Source organism: Astatotilapia calliptera, chromosome 23 (assembly GCF_964374335.1).
Source record: "Astatotilapia calliptera chromosome 23, fAstCal68.1, whole genome shotgun sequence".
Taxonomy (NCBI): domain Eukaryota; kingdom Metazoa; phylum Chordata; class Actinopteri; order Cichliformes; family Cichlidae; genus Astatotilapia; species Astatotilapia calliptera.
The window spans coordinates 29,023,643-29,050,324 of NC_137443.1; the positions used below are offsets into that span (position 1 = coordinate 29,023,643).

Below are 26,682 nucleotides of genomic sequence, written 5' to 3' on the forward strand. Positions count from 1 at the left end.
ACCCAGGTGGTGTTACCCTTTTCCCTGCGGTGGGGAGAGGCAGACCACCTCGACTCCGTAGCAGCAGGGAGGCCCCACACTCCAGACCGCAGTCGGACGGCCAACTCCTCCTAGCCCCCCTGCTCCAGCAGGCCGCAGAGAATGGGGGTGGGAGAAGACTCCAAACCTCCCTCCACCCGCTCATTGTAGTGTTGATGCATGTGTGTTCTAAGGTGCATTTAAAACCCAGGAGGGCATGAAGCTACCTGCCAAGGAGCAGCAGGTAAGCGCATAGTCCCTCCTGATAGCCCTCAATGTCTAAGTGTATTTAAAATTGAGAGGTGGGCAACGACGCCAGGGGTGAGGTGTACACCCTGATGGTAATTTGGACTCCGTGATTGTGCCCACCCCCAAGATCCTATATGTATGTGTAATGAGAGTGTGAATAATGTAAATGTCTAAGTTGTGGGATAAAATTGAGGCAGAGGCAGCCAGAAGGGGACAGACACAGGATTTTCAAGAATTTTCTTAGACGAGTTTAAATATTGTTGAACTTGACCTCAAAGTTAATTTGTTGGTCAAATTTTCTGAAAATTTTGCGAATATGATAAGAAGGAAGTCAATTAAGATTTTCACATTTATACAATTTGCATCTAATAAGAAGTAGGAGGGCTAGCAAAGGCAGTACATTTTTTTTGTACCAGGCTGTAAACATGCTTTTTAATGTTGGGAGTCAATGGGACTGACTTTTAAGTGGCGACTCGAGGAACTGCAGTTTTTATCTCTTCTACATTTCCTCCATTTTCCAGCTCTTGAGGATGGTTCCTTCACCTCAAACAGAAGCAACGACAAGATGAAGGATTAACAAATTGTGAAGATAACAATAAGTATATTATGCTTATTTGGAACATCGGTCAGACCCTGAGCCACTGGTGGAGGTGTTGGTGGTTCAGTCATATTCAGGCATAGCACCAGACATTCATGCCTGATCAGCACTTTTATTTTTGACATGTCATGTGTGGTACAGAGTTATGTCATATACCCTCAAGAAATATCATTGTCATTATTTGCAAAAGTAAAATCTCTAACAAGAGGAGAGAAAAAACCCAAAAACTTCATTTCTATTCTTCTATTTTTTCTTTTCTTAAATTATGTTAGATTAGAAAAAGTTAGACCTATTTTACACAGCCCAAATATATTTTGAGCTTCAGTCGTGTCTAGCCTGTATTCTTTTTTTTTTTCTTTTTTTTTCTTTTGCCTGTCCCGTTTGGCTCTTTTGCCATCAGAATTGTTGTCTAAAGGCAAACAAAGATGCCCAACAGATTTACTTTACCAAATTGACCATCCCAGCCTTGCCATAATGGTCCATTTGATTCACCTTTTATTGTTTATTTTATTTTCACTTACTGAATACGGGACAGACTTGACTGGGGGAAAGAAGGGGAGAAAGAAAGAGGGAAAGAGAAACAGCTGAGAAGAGGGACGGGGGAGAAGGGCAAAAGACAAAAACCAACAGAATGAGCAGAAAAAAAATGCATATATCAATCACCTGGATCACCTGCTGAGAAAGAAAAAAGAAAACAAGCAGAAGAGAACAAGAGTAATAGAATAAACAACATCACAATGATATATGGGAATATGACAGTAAATACTAAATATTAAACATTATTGTGCAGCACATAAGATCAACAGAACACAGTGTGCTTTGAGGTAGGAGCCAAAAAGGGTGTAGTTTGTGGGTGTGATCACCAGTGTGTACACCTGTGAGCATGGACACGTTTGTTTTTTTTTTGGTTTTTTTTTTAAAAGGTTCCTTCATGTAATGATCTGCTAGAGGGTGTGGGGGGGCCACAGCTCCATCCTCCAGGACATGAAGCAGGTGTGGAGGAGATCAAAACTCCAGACATCCAGAGGCCCCCAGAACACAAGAGACCAAGGAAGACCAACAGAGGGGCAGCCGCGCCACTGTCCCAGAAAGAGCTGAGGAGAGTCCCAGATGAGGGCTCACTCAGCAGCCGCGGAGCAGAAGCCAGGGGGAGTTGCAGTGACGCGCCCGTCTAGCCTGTATTCAGGTGGGCTATAATGAAACAAAAGCACCACAAATTTCTGTTTTCTCACGAATTCCTTCTTCCTTTTTTCAATAATCACACTGCCGTACACGTTATTTTGTCAGTCTCACCAGCTTAGCCCCTAGCATTTTTTCAGTGCCCATCAGTCTCACCCACAAAGACCACAAAGACCAAGCTGGCATCTTTTCAAAAGGCAAGTTACAATTACTTGGCCACAAAATCCACTGTGGAGTGTTGTTACTACATTCAATTTGCCCTCAAGTGATCGCAACAGAGAGGGAGTCCAAAAAAAAGCTGATTCTTGTGACTGGTTGACCCCCCCCCCCCCCCACACACACACACACACACACACACACACTTCATTTCAGTCTTGTTAGTTTTGGAGCACATCATATATCAAGCTTTTGCCAAATGGTAGGCAAAATACATGCCAGCCAGTAAATTATGCTGATGGTGACTGGATAAATCACATTTCAGTCAATCATATGGAACCACTTTTATAGCTCCTTCAGCATCTTTTCAGGGAAACAGTGGGATTGTTTGACACGGATATGCTTCGGGTTTTGAAAGTCATGTCCACTGGAAAGCATTAATCCTATTTCCCAAGTTTTCAGAGAAACAAGAAGAATGGAGCAGATACAAATCACAGTTCCACTTGTTAGTATTATACATGACTAGGAGCTGACTAACCAAGATGAAAGGAGGTTGACCGAGGAACAGAAAAACAGCAAGTAATAAGAAACTTCGTCGGGGTTGTCTGAGCTTTTCATGTTGCTGGAGCGACTTGGCCTCGGGATCTAAGTGGCAGGCTAATGAACAGCAATTCTGCATGCAGACAGGTATGATGTCAGTATTTCCATGCAGCTGACTGCTTCTTGTTCTCTGGTGTGCTGGGAAAACCAATTTCTGCTGTTTGGTCTTTGAGTTGGCTTCGCAAGAAAAATTGTGAAAAATGAAGATTAGGTTTATCTATCCAAACTTTCAAAAAATACACATTGTTTTCATAAATATGCCTGGACTTCATTTTTCTGTCCACATTAATTAGTAGTAAACAGTAAGTGAAGTCATGGCTGCTTGCAAATTGCTGTAATGAGCACAAATTATTGCTGTGAGACTGAGACGCAAAAACGCTGACAGAGGGGGGAACCAAAATGTTTTCTTTAAAAGCAACCCCTGCATGACAACACAAGAACTAAAGAAGTAAAATAGTAACACAAACAAAAGCTCAAAGAATAATTCTCAGATTTGAAACAGCTGTTCAGTAGGTCCATGATCACCCCATGCCGTCTCTGTTTGGTGGACTTTGGACTAAAGCTAAACACTGTCAACTTTTCAATGTAAAAGCTGTGGAGAGGAGCTGCATGGGCGCCCGATGCAGGTCTGCACAGCCTTAGTTTAGCTCAACTTAGCTTGACTCCTATTAGCACAAAAACTATATGGTTAAATGTATTGGCACTTTTGTCAGCGAATAAAAATGAGACAAAAATGTTCTGGAGAGATGAGATCCAATTAGAACTGATTAAACTGTGTAGAAAGGCGGTTTGAGTTTGGATCACTGATTGAGAAAAAGATTAGAGGAAAATATTAGAACATTATTTACATTTTTAAGAAAAGAAATTCGTACTCAGTAAGACATGAAACTAGTGATTAAGACATTGACTTCTCCAGGAAAAAGTTCACTGAGGTCATAGATTGAGGAAGCCAAAGGGCTGTTTTCCTATAAATCTCAATACAAGTGATCTTTCTTTTCAAATCATAAGAGTTGCCCCCTGCTGCCCGTAAGAAAGAATGTTATATACAATTTAGACAACCACAAGCTCTCTTTGTGAGAAAAAAGCACTCGCAATAACCGACTTACACTGTAACTGCTGTATTTTGCAAACTTTTGACACTTGATGAGACTTTGACAGCAGAACTCATTAAATTCTCTTACATTTAATAGAACATTTAAACACAGATAAACACTGAACATCAACACAAACTCTTTTAAGCCACTGGTGTTGGCACCAACATTAATCCTCCACCTACAGGCTGGAATTTGGCTGAGTACAAAAGTAAGATGGTGACCACTGAGGATGAGAAGTATTCAGGCTTGCACACGCAACTTTTTCACAGTTACGATGCAAAATCATTCACCGTGTCATTATTTAGCTGTACTTATATGTATAAATGTCCTGAAATACACGTCAGGAGCACATAAGCATGGTATTTGCAGTAACTTAAGGCTTGTTACCGCTCTCATTGTGAGCAAAGAATGCTAGTAGCTAGCATTTAGGTCAAATTTGTGATGTACCGCTGCTCAGTTATGAGTAGGAGTTTTATACTAATAGATCTGTTTGATTATTACTTTTATTTTAAATAAGAAAACACAATTCCAATGTTAAGTAGCTTCATATCCTCTCTTATGTTGTCTCAAAAGTCCTTAAAAAGTAGAAATGTGAACAATTTGACCAGTTTCTAAATAGTCCTTTGTGGTAAGGTTGTTTTATCAACTACTGTGTGTGCACTTTGGTTGCCACAAAAACCTCCCCACTTAGCTAGAGCCTAACCTCAGCTAGCATTGGCTAACCAGAGTAAGACCCTGCCCTTAAATCTTTCTCCATGCAAAGAATGCACTGAGAGGTCCAAGTCAAACGAGAATCTTCCTCCTCGTGCAGCTGATTGGGTTTCTTCTTTCCCCTCACTTTGTTTCTGTGTATAATAACCTCTTAATGCTGCAAACATGGAGTTCAAGTAGTGGTTTCTCTCTCACACAGATCCTGTTTTCTTCCCCCCGTCTCTCCTCGTGCACAGATCCAGCTCCTCTGTGCTCTCAGCCTGTGCAGCTCCACCCACCTGTAGATAAAAGCCAAACCCTCACCAGTGCTGCTGTTCAGCGTCTGTCACAAACTCCTTAAAAGCTCAGTGATACCACAGCAGCAGCAGCAGCAAACACAAAGGTAAGTGATGCATCATCAAGTCTTATAGTTAAATGTGTTCATTTTGATTTGGTTTTGCTTTGGCATGGTCGTCTGATTGCAAGGCAGAGATTGGATCATTTTCCTTTTTTGCCTTTTGGGATTGCACATGCAAAGGAACATGGAAACTGAGAAGCAAGTAAATGTATCATAAGACATCCTACTTCACAGCTGTGAAGAATAGGCTGAGATGTCTCCGCAGATCACATCTGACATTTTTCCCAATGCAGAGAAAGAGGGAGAAAGAAAAGAAAATCCAAAAGAGACACCTGGGAAGAATAACCTGGGCTTAAGCTTGTTAAAATAAATGCACAGTGCAGCGTCTCGGCAGGATTTAGCACCAGTTAGTGGAATGCCTTGACATTTTAGAAAGTTTAGGTGCATGTTTTTCAGGACAAGAAAAACATGCACTTTTTCCTCCTGTGTTTATGGATAAGAAGATTTAGGTGTTAAGAGCTTTTGAGCAGTAATCTGTCCCGCATAAATAAGAGGAAACAGGATTTAAGAAAAAAGTCTCCTCAGCAGAACACTGGTGCTGCGGGCTGGAGACAGAAATTTTTATGCTTCATTAAATTTTCTTTTAGAAAACCTCTTCTGCTTCTTCGTTGTCTTCTTCTTCACTGTCATGCAGAAGTGAAGGTTTTCAGAGTTTCATACTGCAAGCCAGACTTTAAAATAAATTTTCTGATGTGGTGGTTCAAAATGACACTATGCAAAGCGATCAGACTTATTGTATCTTTATCCTCTCAGCATAGTTTAAGGACATTAAATCTCAATGTGCACCTGTCCGTAAAGCGTAAAGAAATCATGTGTCCATGTTATGATCATGTTAAATATGTCAAAGATGAAGTTGTTTGGGTTCATTCAAAAAATTTTACACTGCAAAAGTGGCATTAAAGCAGATTAATTTGGTGCCAGCAGAGCCGCACATGTAATGAGCTATACAGACTTGTGTGATGACTGAGGCGATAAGTTTTGTAAGTGGGAGATGTGAAATATCTTTTTTTTCTCTAAATTCATGTACCATTCTTTAAAAGCAGCACCCGTATCTAGGGTTATATATTTATATTAATAAACTACAACTGTTAATATGGGTTTTGGTAATTTAATAAGCTGTGGATATAAAGAGGTCCAGACAGCTCACATCAAGATAAGATGATCAACCATTTTTCCTTAGCAATAACATGTCTGGACCTAACAGACATCCAAGAAGCTTGCATGTGTTTTTCATTGTTTTTCTAGGACTGCATTTGTTATGTTGTCAGAAGAGGAAATTTGTAATAAAGTTCAACTCAATCTGCAGATCAGTTTTAAGTTACTTAAAAAGTTTGGATTTTGAGAATGAGACTGTTTGAAGCCTCGCAAATGTGGTCAGTTTGGGTTTTTTTGGGAGGGTTAGTGTTTGCGTCCAAGGGCCAGGATGTCGCTGTATCTGCTCAAGTGAGCACTTGAGTTTTTTGGCCCCAGAAAAGCTTCGCCATTTAAAACTGTTACAACATGCTGCCAAATAGTAAAGAAAATGTATTTTGGTGGCTTTTTGATGAAGAGTCGCAACTCTATGCTAAATGCTAAATCTGAAGCAGCTATTAGCGTAGTTTGGAAAAAAGACTGAAAACATATATTTAAAAAACCCTTTATATGTGTCTGTAAGCAACAATGTGTATGCAATGTGACAAAGTTCCTTTAAAAATTGCTGTAGTAAGATTTTAAAATATGGAGATTTTTTTTTTTAATCTTTGAACATAACCAAGCTAGCTGCCCCCTCTTGTCTTTGTACTAAGCTAATGCTCTTGCTAGCTTTCATATTTACTTTACTCTCAGTGTTTGCATCAAACTTTCATCAAAAATCACAATATTTCCCAAAATGGTGAAATATTTCTGTAACCATTTCTTACAGTGAACAGAAATCAAGCTATTTATCAGCTATTTGGCTGTATTTTAGGTCAAATTATTCCACTATTTAAGGGATACTTCATCTTGTTTGCTAGGAGTATCTGTGAGCATGCTGTGATTTCACATATTTATTACTCTGTTAATGTCTCTTGACAGCTCTCCTCTCCGAGTCTGACTCCTTTGCAGTTCTCACCTACCAAACAGGAAGTGTTTATGCAGCTCTGAGGGAATGTGCCTCTTGATCCCACAGCTGCAGCCTCTGTGATTTCAGGCCATGTGTCCAAATGGTCTCGTGCTACTGTGCAGAGTACTGCAGCCATAGAAATGTCTCAAATGATGAAATCAGGTTCACTTTATGGCAATCTTACAGTGTTAATCAAATACAGATACTGTTAATGGTTCCACATTAGCTGCTGTCCTGACACGCTTTACTTTCTTTCAAAGCCACAGGTGGTAGCTCTGTTTCAAAACACCACTTTGTAGTTCCAGCTTTAAATTTTGCAGATTTATTACAAAGTGACTCTTATCTAAACTCCTAAGTAGAAGGAGTCCTAGTTCTTATAATCCCTCATAAATAGTGTGCTGCGAAAACATCTGGAAGTAGGAAAAGGGAGGAACATATTTTTTCCCTGAGTGGCATATTTTATGGTGTGACTGTATAACACATTAAGCTTCCCTTGGCTGTTGTCATGTCACCAGTACAGGCGATGTATGCATGTCACATCAAGCCATAAATGCTCCCCAGCCCACTTTATGATTGCAGTAAAATTGATATGAGTGCATTCAATGATTGATCAACTGTAGAGGTAGAGGAAACCATCAAAATGAAATTGCTGGTGATAAAACCCAAATACAACCCTTCTCAAAGCAACATATAATCACCACCCAGTCATTTTTAAATATTAGACTGCTCCCAACCTCCAAACTACAGCAATTACTACTCCTCTGGAAGGGATCATATACCGAATCGTGCTCGTGATTTTAATATCCTCAGTACTATATTGCAAAACCATTCATCTTAACATGTTGGAAACCTTCAGTGGTTTTTGACGTCAGTTTGAGGACAGAACTTGGCATGTTTGGGTCTTTACCAGCACATTTTCAGAGGTGTATTTAAGTAGAAACACCAATAAAACATAGTAAAAGTTATGAATTTACATTATGAAGGCTTGACAGAAATTAGAGTCTGATGTTCTTGCCATAAGCATGACTTGAACATTAACAAGCATGTGAAAAAGAGTTTTTACAGTTCTCTATGCAGTAAACTTACTGCTCTTGTAGGAATTACAAAGGTAAGTATCTCAAAAATTGTTTGCTGGTCTGGAGCATTCCGTTTTTGTCAACTCAAAGACAGTCTTCTCAGCAAATTCATCCTAAGGTCAGACCACACAACTCTTAAAGAAACTACAACAAACACAAGAAATACAGACTCTACAGGCCTCAGTTAGCATGTTAAATGTTAAAGTTCATGATAACACGATTAGAAAAAAATTAAACAAGTGTGAATTGTTTAGTAGGGTTTCCAGGAGAAAGTGTCTTCTCTCTAAAAAAAACACTTCTGGTGTTGTAAACCTAATGGATGGAGATGTTTGGCATAATCCCTAATGCACAAAAGCAAACAAAGCATATCAACACGAACACTTAATATCAAACGCATCACAGTGGTGGCCAAGTGATGATTTGGGTTCGTTTTGCAGCCACAGGAATTCGGCACCTTGCAGTCATTAAGACGACCATGAACTTCTCTGTATGGACTTAAATGTGAGACCATCTGTCTTTGGACAGCTAAAGCTTAGTCCAAATTCAGGCATAAAAAAGGGCAATGATCCCAAGCACAGCAGCAAAATTATAACAGAATGGCTGATAAAAAAAAAAAAAAACAATTAAGGTGTCACAATGGGTCAGTCAAAGTGCAGGCATGCTGTGGTAGGACCTTAAGAGAGCTGTGCATACATGAATGCTTCCAAATCTCAATATCCTGAACAAACTTTGTAAAAAAAAAGAGGGGTCTAGAATTGGCCCACAATGATGTGACAGACTGTTTAAGTCAAAAAGAAAACTGTTACTTTATTACTTTATTTATTTAGTTAGTTATTGCAACTAAAGGTGCTACAAGCTATAAAATCAGTGTGCAAGTAACCTTTTGCTTTTGTAGTCGTTTGATCCATTTTTTTAAGAGTCAGGCCTCTCCATGCTTTTACAAAAAAGAACAAAATGCATCCAAAGGGTTAAAATAATATATATGTCACGTCTATATTATTTTTAAGATTTTTATTGTTGAGTTGGGGTTTTTTTTTGTGAAATGTTATATTTGACCTCATTTGCTTTCCACAGTATTTAAATGAAAACATGTGTGAGGGGAAATCACCATTTGGTGCTATCAACTTTCCAACCACCTGTTTCGCGCATGTTTAAAATTTGCATTTTAAAAACAAAGCGAGTGGAAAAACTCCAGGTTTTTTTTTCCAAATATGCACTACATCTGGATGGAAAGTTTACTGTGGACATCTGAAATGTGACAGCTGAACTTCTGTTCTTCTACACTGGACGATATTTCCCAGTGAAATAGTAAGTAGAAAAGCACAAACATTAGCGCTTGAGTAAATATAGTATCTGATTGGGAATTGGAAAAACAGAGGCAACACAGGGTGTGCTGTTCCCTGATTTGCTCATAACTGGAAATCTATTTATGCAGCTGCAGAATTCTCCAGTGGAGTCTGTGGTTTTAGCACAGTATTACTGATCAGATCTGATTATTAGCCAAACATTGTTATTACTTTTAAAAATATTCTTTCACGGGTCCATTTTTAGCACCAGCTAAATACGAGGGAGACCAAGAAAGATTGCGGCAGAGACCGCACAAAGTTCAAGGGAAAAGTCTAAATCTGATGCAAGCATTTCTTTGTTGCTGTACCTATAAATCTTCCCTATTTAAATCAAATTCGATAAGATCCAAACATAAACGTTGTCATCCTTTCTTCTCATTGAATTTCTTTTTCTTTAAACATGGAAACAACCTAAAGTGCCTCTTCGGTCTGGGTTGCTATTAGTTGCTGTCCACTGACATCAGATACTCTGTTTTGACAGAACTCAAAAGCTAATAGGAAAATAATTCTCCTCCCACTCCAGTTTTTGCCCTGAAATGAAAATTGTGGGCAGGCACTCTGTGACTTGTGGTTCCTACAACTGCAGGAGAGGGAAAAATATGTCAGTGAGATGGGTGATGAGGTCGGGTGGACTGCGTGGGTGTATGTGCAAGGCTTTTCAAAGGATAGAGTGAGCGGTGAGCAATTAAAAATGCATCCAGGTGCTACATCCATGCATTGTGGGATTTGAGGCTGTGTGTAGATGTGACATCAATGGCAAAAGCTGAAAGATATATATATAAGAAAGCAAAGTTAGCAAAGATGGAGAGATAGGAAGCTGAGCTGGGGAAGCGTTCACACCCATTTTTCTTCATTTTTTAACTCACTGCTTAGGGGGGAAAGTTAATATTCTCACTATGAAGATGAGCAGGAAGAGGGAGAAATGATCAAAAAGTTACATGATGATTGAGCTGAGATGAATCAGCTGCTTAGAGTGAAAACAAAAGAGAAAAGCAGCACAGGCTTGGAGAATAACAAGGAGGAAAATGGGGATGATGATGATGCACAAAACTTAGTATAAATTATGATAAACAACAAAAATAAATCTTATTATTAAAAAGCAGCCTTTGCCAGGATATCTTTTTCCCCCACTGGACTAATGGCCGGCATTTGTATAGCGCTTTTCTAGTCCCTAAGGACCCCAAAGCGCTTCACACTACATTCAGTCATTCACCCATTCACACACTGGTGATGGTAAGCTACATTGTAGCCACAGCTGCCCTGGGGCGCACTGACAGAGGCGAGGCTGCCGGACACTGGCGCCACCGGGCCCTCTGACCACCACCAGTAGGCAAACACGGGGTTAGTATCTTGCCCAAGGATATTTGGCATGCCGCCAGGAGGCAGCCTGGGATCGAACCACCAACCTTCAGATTAGTGGCTGACCTGCTCTGCCACCTGAGCTACAGCCAGTATCCACCCAGCCTGTGAAAAAGGCAAGTAAACAAAATAGACTGTATTGATGAACTGAAAATCTGAGTAGTAATGTAGTTTGGCACCCTCTATTGAGCCACTTGCCTCACTACAGGTCCTGTCTGATAGATATCATTATTAGTAGAGCTGTTTTGACTTTATTTTCCTATCATGGTTCTGGATACAGTGAGTTAGTTGTTTTTGGCTTCAGGTGTGTGTTGTTGTCCTTGTCTGCAGAAACTCCAAGCATACCCACAGTGTGAGTACTCCAGACTGAGACTGTAGCGGTGTTGTGTTTTTCTTATAAAGGTTAGCATCAGCTCACATAAATTCATGCAGTGGGTCGCACGTATACTCAGGTACATTCCCCAGATGTCGTCTTGGCGCTCGTGTTCCTGTCAGCTGATTGTTGCATTCCTTTGTGTTTGTGTGTAGGAGCTGAAAAGCGTTTCCACATTACACTGACAGAATTGTTACACACATTATTGTATGAGAATATTGTGTCTTACGAGGTCAGATGGGTTTGTTTTGACTGTCCAAAAGCGATGTTCATATTTTAGTGTGTTTTGACTCAGTCTATTTAAAAAAAAAAAAAAGGTCAGTTGAAGAGAACAACATCTGTATTGTTCTTGGGTCTGCTGGAGCTCAGGTAGTGAAATCCCCATGGCAGGGTTGTTGAAATGAAATAAAGCATGATGCTGAAGCCTGAATCATGAGCCAGATCATTTCATGCTTTCTTTATGTTAACTTCAATTCAATTCAATTTTATTTATATAGCACCAAATCACAATAACAGTAGCCTGCCTCAAAGTGTTTTACATTGCATTGTAAAGACCCTACAATAATAGAGTCATACCCTAACAATTAGATGACTCCTTTGAGCAAGCACCTGGTGACAGTGGGAAGGAAAAACTCCCTTTTAACAGGAAGAAACCCCAGACAGAGCCAGTCTCGGGGAGGGGCAGCCATTTGCCGTGACCAGTTGGGGATGAAAAGAGGAAGACAGGACAAAAGACACATTCAACAATCCTAAATTCACTTTGACCTAGTCAAAGTTTCTATGGTGACCTGTCCAGATAAAAAGAGAGGAACCTTTGTGACACTAAGAGCTTCCTAACCCATCAGTATTACTGCATAGTACTTTCTTTACTTATGTTTAGTCATGCTCTTGGAAATGATGCACAGTGAAGTTTGGCATTGTTTTGCTGAAAATAGCAATGTCTTCCTAGAAATGTAAAAATATGTCTGGACTAATTTTCTCACGTGACATCATGTGCACAATGCTTGAACATTGTCCACCATATTGGACTATTGCTATTAGTGTACTCCCCAAATGGTTGGGGAGTACCAGATGGTTGCCAGATGGTTGCAGACCAGTCTCTAGGCTTAATGGTCTCTAGGTCTCTAGGTGTAATGGGGCCTTGTTCACTTCATCCACTTGATCCTACATTGTGACCATGATTGCCATGCATCCAAAATGTTGGATAAGTTAACACCACACTGTCAGAGGATGTCTGGAAAACCTCAGTACATATTCCATTCATTTGCTTCTGCTTATCCTTTTCAGGGTCACGGGGGGCACTGGAGCCTATCCCAGCTGTCATGGGGCGAGAGGCGGGGTACACCCTGGACAGGTCGCCAGTCTGTCGCAGGGCTCAGTACATATTGTTTAGCTTTAATAGAGCTTAACACTTTATTTATAAATGTATAAATATTTGAAGTATCATGGTTGTACAAGGCATTCACAAGGTACTGATATCTGAACATGGACAGAAAAAAGCTCTGCCTAGTTGTTACCGCTTCACATTACTGTACTCTTCAACCATTTTAGGCTCGAGAGAAAAATTCCAATGGTTCCTGAAAGATGACAATTATTTTTTTAATCTTACAGCCAAAATGACAATATGTAAATTATGCCAGTATAAATCCTGCTCAGTTAGCTTCTGGATATTGTTTTGAAATTGTTTTAGAATTCTGAAGTTTTTCTCTTGCATTTGGATTTGTTCACTAACAATGGTCTCAGCCATTCAGCATTAATTTGTAGCCTTGACACTTGCACACAAAGGCTTCTCTGTCAATGATCAGTATGTATCATTGGTGTTGAAATTTCAAAAGTTTGCTTTATATCCTGCAGCACAGTTAGTTTCCCACTCTTATTGGAAAAGAAGGACCCTCTGTTTAAAGTACAAAAGCCAAGCCCGACCACAGGCAATTAAGACTGGCACCCGTGTCTATAAGCAATGACATGCCTCTGTTCCTCACCGTTTGTTTATCAAGCAATAGATTCCCCACATCTGGAATAAGTCAGGAGAGGAACCCAGAGGAGAAATGGAAATGTGATTATTTCCAAAGCCAATCTAGAGGTGATAAAAGACTGGTGGCTCATCACCAGGCAAAGCCAGCTGCGGTTGTATGTATTGGCAAAGAGGCTGAGAGGAACCAGGAACCACAGTGGGCCGAGTAGTCTTTGTTGCATGAGATTGTCATCGAGTGCCGGGTGTGGAGGTGTCTGAAGAGATTTCATCAAAGCTGAGGTCATGCACAAGGTGAAAGTTTAAATCATAGAAGGGATTCTAAGTGGATTCTATTTGGTTGTTGTTGCAGAGAGGAAATATTTATTGTCAAGCTATTCGTTCAGGGACACAGCAAGACCATATTGTGTTGAAAAAAGATGTTTGAGAGTAGTTGTTTTTCATCTGCAGCTTTTGTCAGGTTCACTGTGAAACATAATTGTGAATGCATAATGGTCATGCCTAGTTTCCTGACTAGACTAAACTCTGTCCAATAATTTTGTCAGAAACAATGATTGTGTCGTGAAAGTGTCATTATTAGAGCGTGTGCTTTTACTTTAAGCACCTCATAACTACATGCTTCTTGATAAAGAATTGCAAACCTTTCGTTGTGCCGGGAGAAGCTGTTCCTCTTAAATCTTAAAACGAAGGTGGAAAGCAAATACATGAGAATTTTACTGCAGCCGTTGTGATGGGAAAAGTGTAATAACCCAGAACAAAATGATTCAGGTTTCTTTATTTGTTGTGTTATAATGTTTGCCACGCAAGGTACTCAAGTATCAAAGCTAAACACATAGTGCAATGTCATTAGAATTCAATACTTATTGCAATTTAGTCTGTGGTCTAGACGCTCCAATTGCTTTCCCATTAAACCGTCTGTAAACCAAAAAATGACTGATGATATCGACCGTCTGTAAATAAAGGCTAGCTGTATAATTAAGGGCAGCTACCCTGACAGCGTGACACAATAAGTTAATAAGCTTCAATAAACTCTTCAACTGTATCACAGCACCACAACACTGGTGTAGAGTGGACCGTGCTTGCGTTTTGATTCGGATGTTTGTGTGCACTTGCCTGTATTGAATGTCAGTTGTGTTCATTTCCATAATTTGTTATACTATACTTGCCACTTGGAAAAGCCATTTTTAATCTCAATAATACCTTTTATCTGGATAAATAAATTATATATATTGTATAAAAGATCTGCCACAACATGTCCTACCAAATATTGTCTGTTGCCACCTCTTCAAAATTTGGCTAGACATGTGTATACTTTATACAAAACAGTCGTAGTGTGTATACAGATGTGCCTAAAAAGTGGCCGGCCAGTGACAGGTGTACTTACTGATATGGTCTGCTAAGTGTACCCAATAGTGTTTAGCCACAGGTGTACCCAATGGGGAGAATAGGAAGGAATTTTTATGATGTTTTTGCAACAAATTGTTAATTAACTGTTTGAAAACGGTAAAACCTAAACTAAAACTGCATAGAATCAGTCGCCTCACAGCTAATTTTTGCTCACTATGACAAATGGTGTGGGGAGGCAATGCCAAGGAAGAAAAATAATAATAAAGAACTTAGCCGAGCATAACATGTACTTGGGTTGTTTGCTTTGCAGCAAACCAACCCGTTAAAACTGGGTATGTTTTTGTATGCTTTATGTCTCTGAGCCATGAAGAGTGGCATATCCTTGGAGGTCCTCTTTGTTATTTCCTTGCCAAACATGTGTTCCTTTTTTGTCTGCAGAGCGAATTCCCAACGTGTGAAACCATGTTCTGCTTATAAGCTCAATATTTGAGGATCAGTCTCCTGCTGGCTTTATAGCTGAAAAAGATTAAACAAGTGATTTTGCTCCAAGATTGAATGTTTGGAGATGCACGAAAAGCAAAAGATTGTCTCGCCTAAAATGTGACATTAAAACGCTGACATGACTGAAATTCAGTCAGTTGGCAAATCGTTTTTTATTGAAGCGGTCTGTTCTTTTTTTCTCTGGAAGAAATTCATTAAAAATGTAAAACAGCAGCTGAAACTCTGGAATTTTAATGACTATTTAAATTAAATGTTCCAACAGTGAGTTTTCAAATATTTTGTGCCTAAGGGTGGATTTATGGAACCATTGCATAGGTCTTTGAGTACACAGAGGAAAGGACTATGGGTATGCAACCAACACAGAACTGTTTGTGTGCAGTCCTCCAAAAACAGCCCAGTAGTGCACTGGTAGAAACATTTGCTCACGACAAGGAAGATGCATGAACAAATATAAAAAGGCATGCATAATGGCTGCAGTGGTCCCACTTTCACTGTATTTAACACTTTGTTCCACATTATGACCTACGTCTCTTTCCTCCATGAACCAGCTGCACAAATGTAACGGGTGCTTCCCCATGTTTTGACTCAGGTGGTTTCTCTAATTGGGGTGATATCTCTGTAACTTGTCATAGACATTACCCATAGATTTCCATGTATTTACGTATATCTTTGCCCAAGTTAGCTTTAGCCAAACAACAGAGCATTTGGGTAACAAATATATGTGAGTGCACTGACATGAAAGAAACACAAAGTTTGAATGCTGAGGAAGTTTACTTAAATATTAACGATATCAGTTATCAGTTATTTATGCCATATGGGTTATTACCCATATGGCAGCACGGTGGCACGGTGGTTAGCACTGTTGCCGCACAGCAAGAAGGTCCTGAGTTCAATTCCAACATCAGGCCGGGGTCTTTCTGTGTGGAGTTTGCATGTTCTCCCCGTGTTTGCGTGGGTTCCCTCCGGGTACTCCGGCTTCCTCCCACCGTCCAAAGACATGCACTTAGTGGGGATAGGTTAATTGGATAACCCAAATTGTCACTAGGTGTGAATGTGCGAATGAAAGTGAGTGCGAATGGTTGTCTGTCCCTGTATGTTGGCCCTGCGACAGACTGGCGACCTGTCCAGGGTGTACCCCGCCTCTCGCCCTATGACAGCTGGGATAGGCTCCAGCGCCCCCCGCGACCCTGAAAAAGGATAAGCGGAAGCGAATGGATGGATGGGTTATTACCCATATGGCATAAATAACTGATAACTGATATCGGTCAGTGTTGATGGGTTACATTAGGGTAGTAGCAGCAGCAACTGCTTCATAGTAATGCTTTCCAACAGCTATACACACATGGCACTTTCAGCTGTTGTCATGGTCCTGGGCCATGTGGGCCCAGTATTCTTAGTTCCTTGTATTTTTGTATTTCGTTCCTTATTTAGGCCATGTTTTCTGAGTTGCCCTGTTGTGTTGTTCCCTAAGTGTTTTCCCTTCATGGCTTTTACCCCCTGTGTGCCCCTCTGTGTATCTGTGAGCCCTCGTCTCTCCTTATGTTTTATTCCATGTTTCCCCTGCCCATTATGTCTAAGTTCTCCCCGTGCTCTCTCTCCCCCCTGTGTGCCCTCTATGTATTTATGAGCCCTCGTCTCCCTTTGTGGTTGTTTCATGTTTCCCCAGCCCGTTATGTCTGTGTTTTCCCCGTGCTCTCTCTCCTCCTGTCTGAACCTCTGTGCCTGTACATGTCATGTTCAGTTCACCCCGCCCTGTCTCGTTATGATTATCAGTGTCACCTGTGTTCCCCGTGTGTGCCCACTTTCCTCGTTTACCCTCTGTGTATTTCTGTCTGAGTCTCCCTCTGTTCGGCGTCGCGTTCTCCCTCATAGCTGTGTGATTTTTCCCCGTGCTTTAGTCTCCCCAGTTTAAGTTCAGTACTGTTTTTTGTGTTTCACTTTATGCCAGCATTAAAGCCGTGTTTTTGAGTTTACGTTTCGTCTCCGTGAGTTTGCGTTTGGGTCCTTCTCCTGCCTGCCACACAGCCGAATCATAACAGTTGTTCTTCAATTTTTTACTTCAGGTGTTGAATCTAAAAATTGCACCAAATATATAGAACCACCAACCAGTCTTCTAACAATCTTCCTTACAGGCTTTCCTATTACCTTGGTCTTCCTGTGACCACTATGAACTTTAAACATAAAGAAATAGTTAGATTAGGGGCAGTTTGCGTATATAGCTGTATTTTACCTTGTTAAATATTTGGGGTTCAAGCACAAACCATAAGTCTGAAAAAGTTTCATAAATTAGGTGTGTTTGTTGTTGCTTCCCTCTGAGGTTTAATCCACAAAAGGCAAAGAAATAATGAGTGAACTGATCCTCCACAAACAGGGGAGGCAAGCAAACCTAAACAGACATTTTCATCCCAAATGTTTTGCTAGTTCTGACAGTTAGTTACAGTCAGTGATATTAAAGGCCATGTTCTTCTTTGAAAAACAAAAAGGTGATACAGAATTCATTACAATTTGTCATTCAGTTATGATCATATCAGTTCTGAAGCAAAAGTTCACTTCAGGAGTGGTTGTGAATCAGTGTTGCAGTGCTTAAGTGTGATCTTTTTTATTCTTAATGTTGTTGTTTTTTTAATTAACTTTCAGTTAACTGTGAGTTTTATGGCATTTAGGTTTTTCTCTGAACATTTCATTGTTGGTATTGTGCTTCAAACTATAACAGCTCTCATAAGAACAGACTCCACAGCTTCAAGCAGTCTGACCTATTTGACCGGACTAGAGTTTCACTCTTTCCTTTCAAAATTAATCTCTAGTCTATATGTGCTGTTTAATCACATATTTAAACTGGTTTTCTTGAAGCATTTAGATCCAAGACATCATAAATTACCAAATTCTGATAAGAATCAAACCCAGCTTCAGTAAGCTTTAGCTTTAGTACTTCCAGGCTACACTTGAGGTGTTCATTCATAGAGCTTTTCACTGTTTACTCTCACTGTTATCCTTCAAAAACTCAGTGAACGCCTGAACTTAGAACCTCCAAATTTCTCCAAACTGACAGTTAAGCTTTTGACTGTCCAAACTGACAAGCAGTCCTCAAACAGTAACTCCCCCTTTTAAAGTTTTTTAATTAGCCTTTTACTTTACTTTATTTTTTTATTTATATAGCACATTTAATAACAACAAAATGTTGACCAAAGTGCTGTACAAAGATAAAAATTACACAGTAACAAATGACATCAAAGATAAAAGATAAGAATGATCTCACCTTGGATAAGAGCCTCAATTTTAAAAAGGACCGCTGTACAACAGAGTTCATTTGTTTCTTAAAGGTAAACTTATTATCCAGTATAACCCCCAAATTTTTTGCATGCGGTTTAGCAAAAGGTACTAAACTGCCCAGGTCAAGATCTGGGGTACTGGAATTACAGCTTGGTCCAAAGATGATCACTTTTTTTTCCTTGTTAAGATTAAGAACATTTACGCCATTCAAGTCTTGACTTTATCGGGACACTGAAATGACAGAAACGAGACCTTAGAAATAGGTCTAAAATTTGCAAGGACAGAGGAATCAAGATTAGGTTTTTTGAGGTTTTTTAGACTTTTAGGCACCAAACTGCAAAAGGTGCTGTGTTATGTGTGTTGGTATTTTGTAAGCACAGTAGTTTGAATGTTGAATGCACAATGTCAAAATCGTCTGAAGCACATCCAAGACTCTTTCTGTCTTTGAGTGCTTTTTAGTAGTTTTTTCAATTACTGGAGATCGACACTCACACAGACTCGAACTTGAACTCTAAAGACTTTACTGAAGACTTTTTACATGCTAAGCTATTATGTTGCCTCTTGGCTTATCTCAGGATCAAACTTATAACCTTGAAATATGTAGATATTGTTCAATAACATTATGAGGCTTTTAGAAAATGGTGGAGAGAAGATTCTGAAAGCTTCTGCTGGTAGTTTTCTCTAGCAGTTAATTATTTGATATTGAAATATGTATATAGTTAGATGAGAAGTGCAGTCACTTCACTGTAAGTGGGTCCTGGGTTTATGTCCACTAGTCAGCTGGGGCCCCTCCTTGTAGAGCTTGCCTGTTCCCCCTGTTCCTGTGTGGGTTCCCTCCCACAGTACAAAGATTCCAAACTGGCTGTAAGTGTGCATATCTGAATGGGTGTCCACATCTCAATGTTAACCATGCAGTAGATGGCAACCTGTGCAATAGCTACTGCAACATATTCAAATCAACCCTAACATCTCTAACATGCTGATTTTGCAGAGAAACTAGACACATAAGTATTTCCATTCTAAAAATAATCCCCTGGAAACATCCAGTCAACACAACTTAGCTTTCTTTTTAGAATAATTGCTCTAAAAAATGTAAGCAAGCCTTCAGTTATTGCAGCTTTCCAAAATGTTTGATCTCTTTGGTTCAGTTTCAGGACACACAAACACTGCAGCTGAGGAAAACATGCATTCACCCATCAGTGTTTATTTTCACACAGTGCTTTTGGCAGTGCTTAGCTGATCTCCTTAGCGCAGACATGTTTAAAGAATTAAAGATTATGTTCAAAACTGGCCACATCCCCTGTGGGGCCTCTTAATTATAATATGTATGTGTGAATCACTTCAAGGATGTGGGAGGCTTTTACACAGTGTTTCTGAAAAGATATCTAAGCTAGGTCACATATGTGCAGTGGAGGGTTTGGGTGATTTCTTTGGTTTGACAAGTGAATTTTGTAAGCTCTTGAAACCTGGCATTTGAATTCATCTATGTACCAGTATGGTTTAAGAGCATGGCCATAAACCATTAATAGGCTTAATTATTATTATTTTCTTCTCTAAATAATTAAATGCTGTTTGCACAGCATTTATCCCATTGATGAGTAGCACAAGACACCCTAAATGACCAAACTCTATTCACATTAATTAAGTAAATTACCTAGAAGTAAATAATACATTCATTATACAGATATATGTATCAATGTCAACCAATAAAGCTGTTTACTTGTGATACAAATTGTGAAGTTTATTTGCTTTTACAAAACAGCATTTTCTGTATTTTATGGGAAGATGTGTAGTGGTTTTGGAAATTAATTGATATTCATCTAAAGAATCAAGATACCTTCAAGATACCCTCAAGGATACCGCTAACGAGATATATAGATATGATATGAAGATAGATACGAAGATTTTTCATGTGTGTAGATGCTTTCATTTAATTTCACTGAAATCTTTATATCTGTCTTATAGTTCCACTTTTTGTTTCTCAATTGCAGAAAATGGTGGCTGTATCCCTCCATTCTTTCTATCTTCTCATCACAGTGTTACAGCTATGTTTACTATACCTTGCTCATGGTGGGGTGTATTATGGACATAAACAGCCACCCCAACAGCCCCAGCCATTGCCACAATATGATGCATATCCACAGCAACAGTTTCTGGAGAATGAGATGCCAATACTTCCTCAGTATGGACAAGAGTTTCCTCAACCGCCATTGCACATGGGTAAAGAGAGACCACTGACAGATGGCAAAGGTGAGTTCAATATGTTTGTGAAAAATTACTTTTAGCTCCTGCATCTTTTCTAATACCATAATTAATAAACTAACAACCTGCTGTAAAACAGATCAAATACGTCAATGGGTCCTTTTTACATATTTATCTATATATTCTTTTGGGTTTTTTTGCCTGTCCCGTTTGGCTCTTTTGCCATCAGAATTATTGTCTAAAGGCAAAGAAAGATGCCCAACGGATTTACTTTACCAAATCGACCAACCCAGCCTTGCCGTATTGGTCTATTTGATTCGCCTTTTATTGTTTATTTTATTTTAACCTGCTAAATAAAGGACAGACTTGACTGGGGAAAAGAAAGAGGGAAAGAAAAACAGAGGGGAAGAGGAATGGTGATAAAGGGCAAAAAAACAAAAACCAACAAAATAAGCAGACAAAAAATACATATATCAATCACCTGGATCACCTGTTGAGAAAGAAAAAAGAGAAAACAAGCAGAAAAAAAGAGAGCAATATAATAAACAACATCATTACGATGATCTATGGGAATATAACAGTAAATACTAAATATTAAAAATTATTGTGCAGCACGTAAGATCGACATCGACATATTTATCTGTATATTCCAACATATGACATGAACTAAATTCTTAGCTTTTTTGCATTGACTAACTAACACCTTTTTACTAAAAACTGCCTTCAAATTCCATTATAAATACAGGGGAGATGGCGTAAAACTGACAAGATATTAACTTAAGTGCACTGCTACAATAAATTAATTATTTACATGGAGCGCTCCCTGGTTTTGAATTTTCTTTCTTTCTTTTTTTTTCTTGGTTTTCTTTCCTCCTGTGCTTTTGCGACTTACTTTACAATAGATTCATTATGTCTGTTTTCATTATTTCAACAGCACTGTAAATAATTATTTTAGTTCATTATTAGTTCATTTATTTATAATCAAATGACCTAATAAGGGGTCATCCATTTTCAGATGCAGTGAGTAGTAACTGTATTAAAATCTTTTTAGTTAACATCGATCACTAACTACTGATAACCAGTGTTGGGGAGTAACGGAATATGTATCGCCGTTACGTATTTAAAATACAAAATATGAGTAACTGTATTACGTTACAGTTACTGTTTAAAAAGGTGGTATTCAGAATACAGTTACTTTGTTGAAATAAAGGGATTACACGGCGTTCTTTTCCTGTTTCATATGTTAGGCTATCCCCTCTCTATTTTTGGTAATTCCACACCAGTGGAAACCCAAACAAAACACACATTAAGAGGCTCAAATGCCTGTGTCTCAATCTCGCGTCTCATAATGACGTGAAGAAATATTTTTAAAAATGATTTGATATGAAGGCAATAGGCCAGAGTATTAAAGGCATAGCCCTAAAGAATGTAGCCTCATGGGCAGTGTAGTCTGTGCTGCAGGGAGAATGAGCTGCCATACCCGTTATGTGTCTGTGAGCGAGGGAGGGAGAAAAAGGTGAGTGGAAAAGTACAAGTTGTCACAGAGCAGAAACATCTAAACAGTTTCTGCTCTGTGAGCAGAAACTGCATGTAAATATAATAATAACAACTGCAGCCAAAAAGAGTGCCTGACGAGCTCAGTTGTAAGTACGTTATTAAGACTCCACTGTACACTGTGTTCGTGTTTTCCTCCGAAACAATAAGTTCCATTGGAGCAGCCTTTCAACGCCTCTCTGTCTCTCGCTAGCAAAGCTGACCCAGACAACAAAGTAAAGCTAGTTTTCGGCTACGAGCCCGACACGGAACCCGACATATTAGCCACAGGTCCCTTTACTATGGTTCAGAGCCACGGACCTGTTTTATATACGCACCGAATAGTTTTCTATACGAGATGACTGCAAAAAGTTCAGCCGTACCAAATGTCCACCCTACTGTTACTCATTTTATATTAAGATTTAAAAATCTAGTTGCTATTGGTATGGCGAGTAACCATAATAGTAATAGTAATGTCGCAAAAAGCAATAGGACATTCATGTAGTTGTAAAAAAGCATGATAATATATTAAGTAATCCAAAGTATTCAGAATACGTTACTCTCATTGAGTAACGTAACGGAATATGTTACAAAATACATTTTGGGGCATGTATTCTGTAATCTTCCCAACACTGCTGATAACTGATCATGTCAGATCATTATTTAGTGGGTCAACACTTACCTCTTTTAGTATTTTCCTTGACAGGACAAACCTTTCCCAGAGGAGCTAAAGGTCCACGCCCTCCTGTTCCAGGGGTAAAAGGTCTCCCAAAGGGACTGCAAGGAATTCAAGGTACCCCAGGGCCAACAGGACCACCAGGACCACAAGGCCCTCCTGGGCTTCCAGGACAGGGATTGCCAGGTTTACCAGGAAAGCCAGGCCCTCCTGGTCCTTCTGGCTACCCAGGAGTTGGAAAACCTGGTATGCCAGGATTGCCAGGAAAACCTGGAGGACCTGGATTACCAGGATCAAAAGGTGATCTTGGTCCTAATGGTGATGTAGGCGTAACTGGACCTCCTGGGCCTCCAGGACTTCCAGGTCCCTCAGGACTCCCTGGGATTCCAAAAGCAGGAGATCAGGGACTTCCAGGACAGCGAGGTCCTCTAGGGGAGCCTGGCCAAAAAGGTCTGCCTGGGCTTCCTGGTCCTCCAGGCCCCAAAGGAGACAAAGGACTTGGTATACCTGGTTTTCCAGGCTTGAAAGGCCCTGGTGGGCCACCAGGTCCACCTGGACAGGTGGGCATTGCTGGCATTGGTAAACCTGGTATGAATGGTCTTCCTGGACATCCAGGAATACCAGGAAAGCCTGGTTCTCCTGGAGAACCAGGACTGGCAGGGGCACCTGGTGAAAGAGGCCAACCAGGCGTACCAGGTGTACCAGGAATTGGAAAACCAGGAAAAGATGGTTTCAGTGGGCACCCGGGGGTATCTGGAGGGAAGGGGGAACCAGGTCTCCCTGGTTTACCAGGGAACCCAGGCTTGCCAGGTTATGGTAAACCAGGGTTTCCAGGACCTAAGGGTCATAAGGGACATGCTGGTCTTCCTGGAGCACCAGGTCCAAAAGGTGATAAAGGTCACCCAGGTCTCACAGGTGTCATTGGTCCCACTGGTTCAAGTGGAATACCTGGCCCACCAGGTCCAATAGGCCTTCCTGGTAGTCTTGGCTTCCCAGGATTAAAAGGAGATGATGGTGTCATAGGACCAAGAGGAAATCCAGGAATAAAAGGTCAGACAGGTCCTCCAGGGATTCCCGGACAGCCTGGTAGATCAGGAGAGGGTGGGCAACCAGGACCAAGAGGCTTACAAGGGTCCACTGGCCCAAAAGGAGAAGCTGGTGTTAGGGGTTTACCTGGTGCCCCTGGTGCTGCAGGATTAACAGGAACAAGAGGAGAAGGAGGACAGGCTGGAGAGAAAGGCCCCCAGGGACCACAAGGTATTCCAGGGCTTGCAGGACCAGGGGGCCCAATTGGACCCCCTGGGCTTCCTGGACGAAAAGGCGATGCAGGCTTAACAGGTAAACCTGGCTATCCTGGTGAGGGAGCCCCAGGACCCACAGGTCTTGTTGGTCCACAAGGTAACCCCGGTCCCAGTGGTCCCCCTGGATTTCCAGGGCAACCGGGACAACCTGGACCCCCTGGACCTCCTGGACAACCTGCTACATTTCCTGACCTTGGACAGATCCTTCCTATGACTGGCCCATACAGTGGCCAAAAACAAGGTTACAAGAACCCAAATGGAGGTGAGATTGGTGGAAATGGCCCTGAGCTGCCTGCATTCACAGCTAAACTCACAAATCCATTCCCCCCTGTGGGTTCCCCTGTCATCTTTGACAAACTCTTGCACAATGGCAATCAGGACTACAGTCCTCAGAATGGTGTTTTTACGTGTAGCATACCAGGGATCTACTACTTTTCTTACAACGTACACTGCAAAGGAAGTAATGTGTGGGTGGCACTGATGAAGAATAATGAGCCAGTTATGTACACTTATGATGAGTATAAAAAGGGATTGCTAGATCAGGCTTCAGGGAGTGCTGTACTCCCATTAAGAAAAGGAGACACTGTGCATATACAGCTACCATCGGAGCAGGCAGCAGGACTTTATGCTGGTCAGTATGTCCACTCCACGTTTTCTGGATACCTACTGTACATTATGTAATAAAATATAAAAAAAGGTGAGAATAATAGCACAGATCTGACCATAATGTAAATAAAACTACTTAAGTCACAAGGTACAATGTAGGTCAAGTTAAACGGGTTACATCGAGAATTGGGAAGATCTTCTTTAGTTCTTACTGTAGTTATTATTATTATTATTATTATTATTATTATTATTATTATTATTATTATTATTATTATTATTATTATTATTATTATTATTATTATTATTATTATAACAACACTGTATGTACCACAACTCTATTTACTTACAAAGAAATATCAGAAAGGGAAGTTATAAAACCATGGCCAAAATTTGTATATAAATGTTATGATAAATCACTTGGCTTTTAGCCATTCCATTGTCTTAATTACACATATATTATTATATTCATCTACAGAGAGTATATCATGGATTCTGATAACTCCTCATACAGTGCAGATTTACAGTATATCTTCTTTTTATTCACTTGACAGGACAGCAGTTTCTGTTCTACAATTATAAACCGCATACTGGGCATGTAAGAACCTATCACTTTATTTTTCTTAGTTATAAATTACAGTTGGGTTATGTATTAGGGTTCATCATGTAATTATTAAATTATTGTTAGACTTTTTTTGTTTTTTGTATTGTTGAGCTTTTTAATATGAAAAGATATTCATATGCATTTTACCACACTTATTCACTTAACAATAACATAACCATTGGCTATTTTATTAAATTTCACACCAGTCCACACAGTCCAAAACAGAACAGCAAAAAAATATACATGTTTGTTTTGTCCACAGTAGTTTGAATTTTCCCTTTGATGTCCTTAGTTTTTTGTTGTTTTTTTGTAATAAATATAAACTGAAAGGTATGTGTGAGTTTGTCAGTATTCTCTGTAATTTATTTGTCTGACTACTGATTACTTGGATTTGTCTTGTGTGTTGAACACTAAATAGAGAATTCATTCCAAAATGCAGGACACATAAAATAGCAGTACCCATTCATATGACTGTGCCACTTTTTTTCTTTGGTTGTTTGGGTGGGGTTTTTTTTTGTTTGTTTGTTTGTTTTTTCCAAACTGAGGATAAGCCATTTTGGTATGACATTCTTTAAAAGTACTTTTCCTAATATTCCTTTATTTTCAGACAAAAACTGTGCTGTAAATACGTGAATTTTGATCTTTGTTGTTTTTTCTTGGCAATATGATGGTTTAATAAAAAATTTAAAAAAAATTAAAAAATAAATAAAATTTCGTCTTGACCTAATTTTTAAGATGATGTTTGTGCTTTGCAAAGCAAAAACATTGTGCTTTATAGATTCCTACACCAATAACAATCAACAAGAATGAAAAACATGTAGCCAAGACCTTAATCAACACAGCAAAATTGAACTGGACCATGTCTGGACTTGATTCTTTGTGGTATAGATTCAACAAAGTGCTGGAAACATTCCTCAGAGATTTTGGACCATATTGACATGGCAGCATCACACAATTGCCGCAGATATGTGAACTGCACATCCAAAATGTTAATCTCAAAATGTTCTGCCACATCTCGAAGATGCTCTACTGGATTGAGATCTGATGACTACTGTGAACTTATTAACATGCTCAAGAAACCAGTTTAAAGATGATCTGAGCTTTGTGAAATTGCACATTATTCTGCTGTAAGCCCTGTTGAAAACACGCAGTTCTTTGAATCTTTGGGCTGAAGGAAGGACAATACTCGGTGTATCAATGCTCAATCAACAATCATTTATTTACATACAATTCAACAATAAGAGCATTAGAACGTCCGGACGGGAGAGATGCTACCAGAGGGTCAGGCACATGTCTCAAAATGGTGACGGGTTGCTCAGCTTTTTATAGTCTCTAGTGGCCCCCAGCTAGTCGTAAAAGCCAAAACATCACATTTTTTCTCTGTTACAGCGCCTAAGTTATGACCTCGGCAGTTGTTTCTCTGCTTTCTGTAAGGTG

General features: G+C 39.8%; 1 protein-coding gene across 1 annotated transcript; it reads left to right on the forward strand.

The window, feature by feature from the left end:
- Positions 1-4,881: 4,881 nt before the first annotated feature.
- Positions 4,882-25,578, forward strand: col8a1b (collagen, type VIII, alpha 1b). The gene is made up of 3 exons (XM_026161468.2): positions 4,882-4,987; positions 20,318-20,576; positions 22,768-25,578. The coding sequence occupies exons 2-3, from the start codon at positions 20,321-20,323 to the stop codon at positions 24,717-24,719; spliced, it is 2,208 nt and encodes a 735-aa protein (XP_026017253.1). The 5' UTR covers positions 4,882-4,987; positions 20,318-20,320; the 3' UTR covers positions 24,720-25,578.
- Positions 25,579-26,682: the final 1,104 nt, after the last annotated feature.

What these genes read in the sequence shown, in the direction of transcription:
- col8a1b (XM_026161468.2), top strand. Translation starts at nt 20,321, where the DNA reads ATGGTGGCTGTATCCCTCCATTCTTTCTATCTTCTCATCACAGTGTTA. An exon ending in ACCACTGACAGATGGCAAAG is followed by an intron (nt 20,577 to 22,767) that starts GTGAGTTCAATA and finishes TTTCCTTGACAG; the next exon opens with GACAAACCTTTCCCAGAGGA.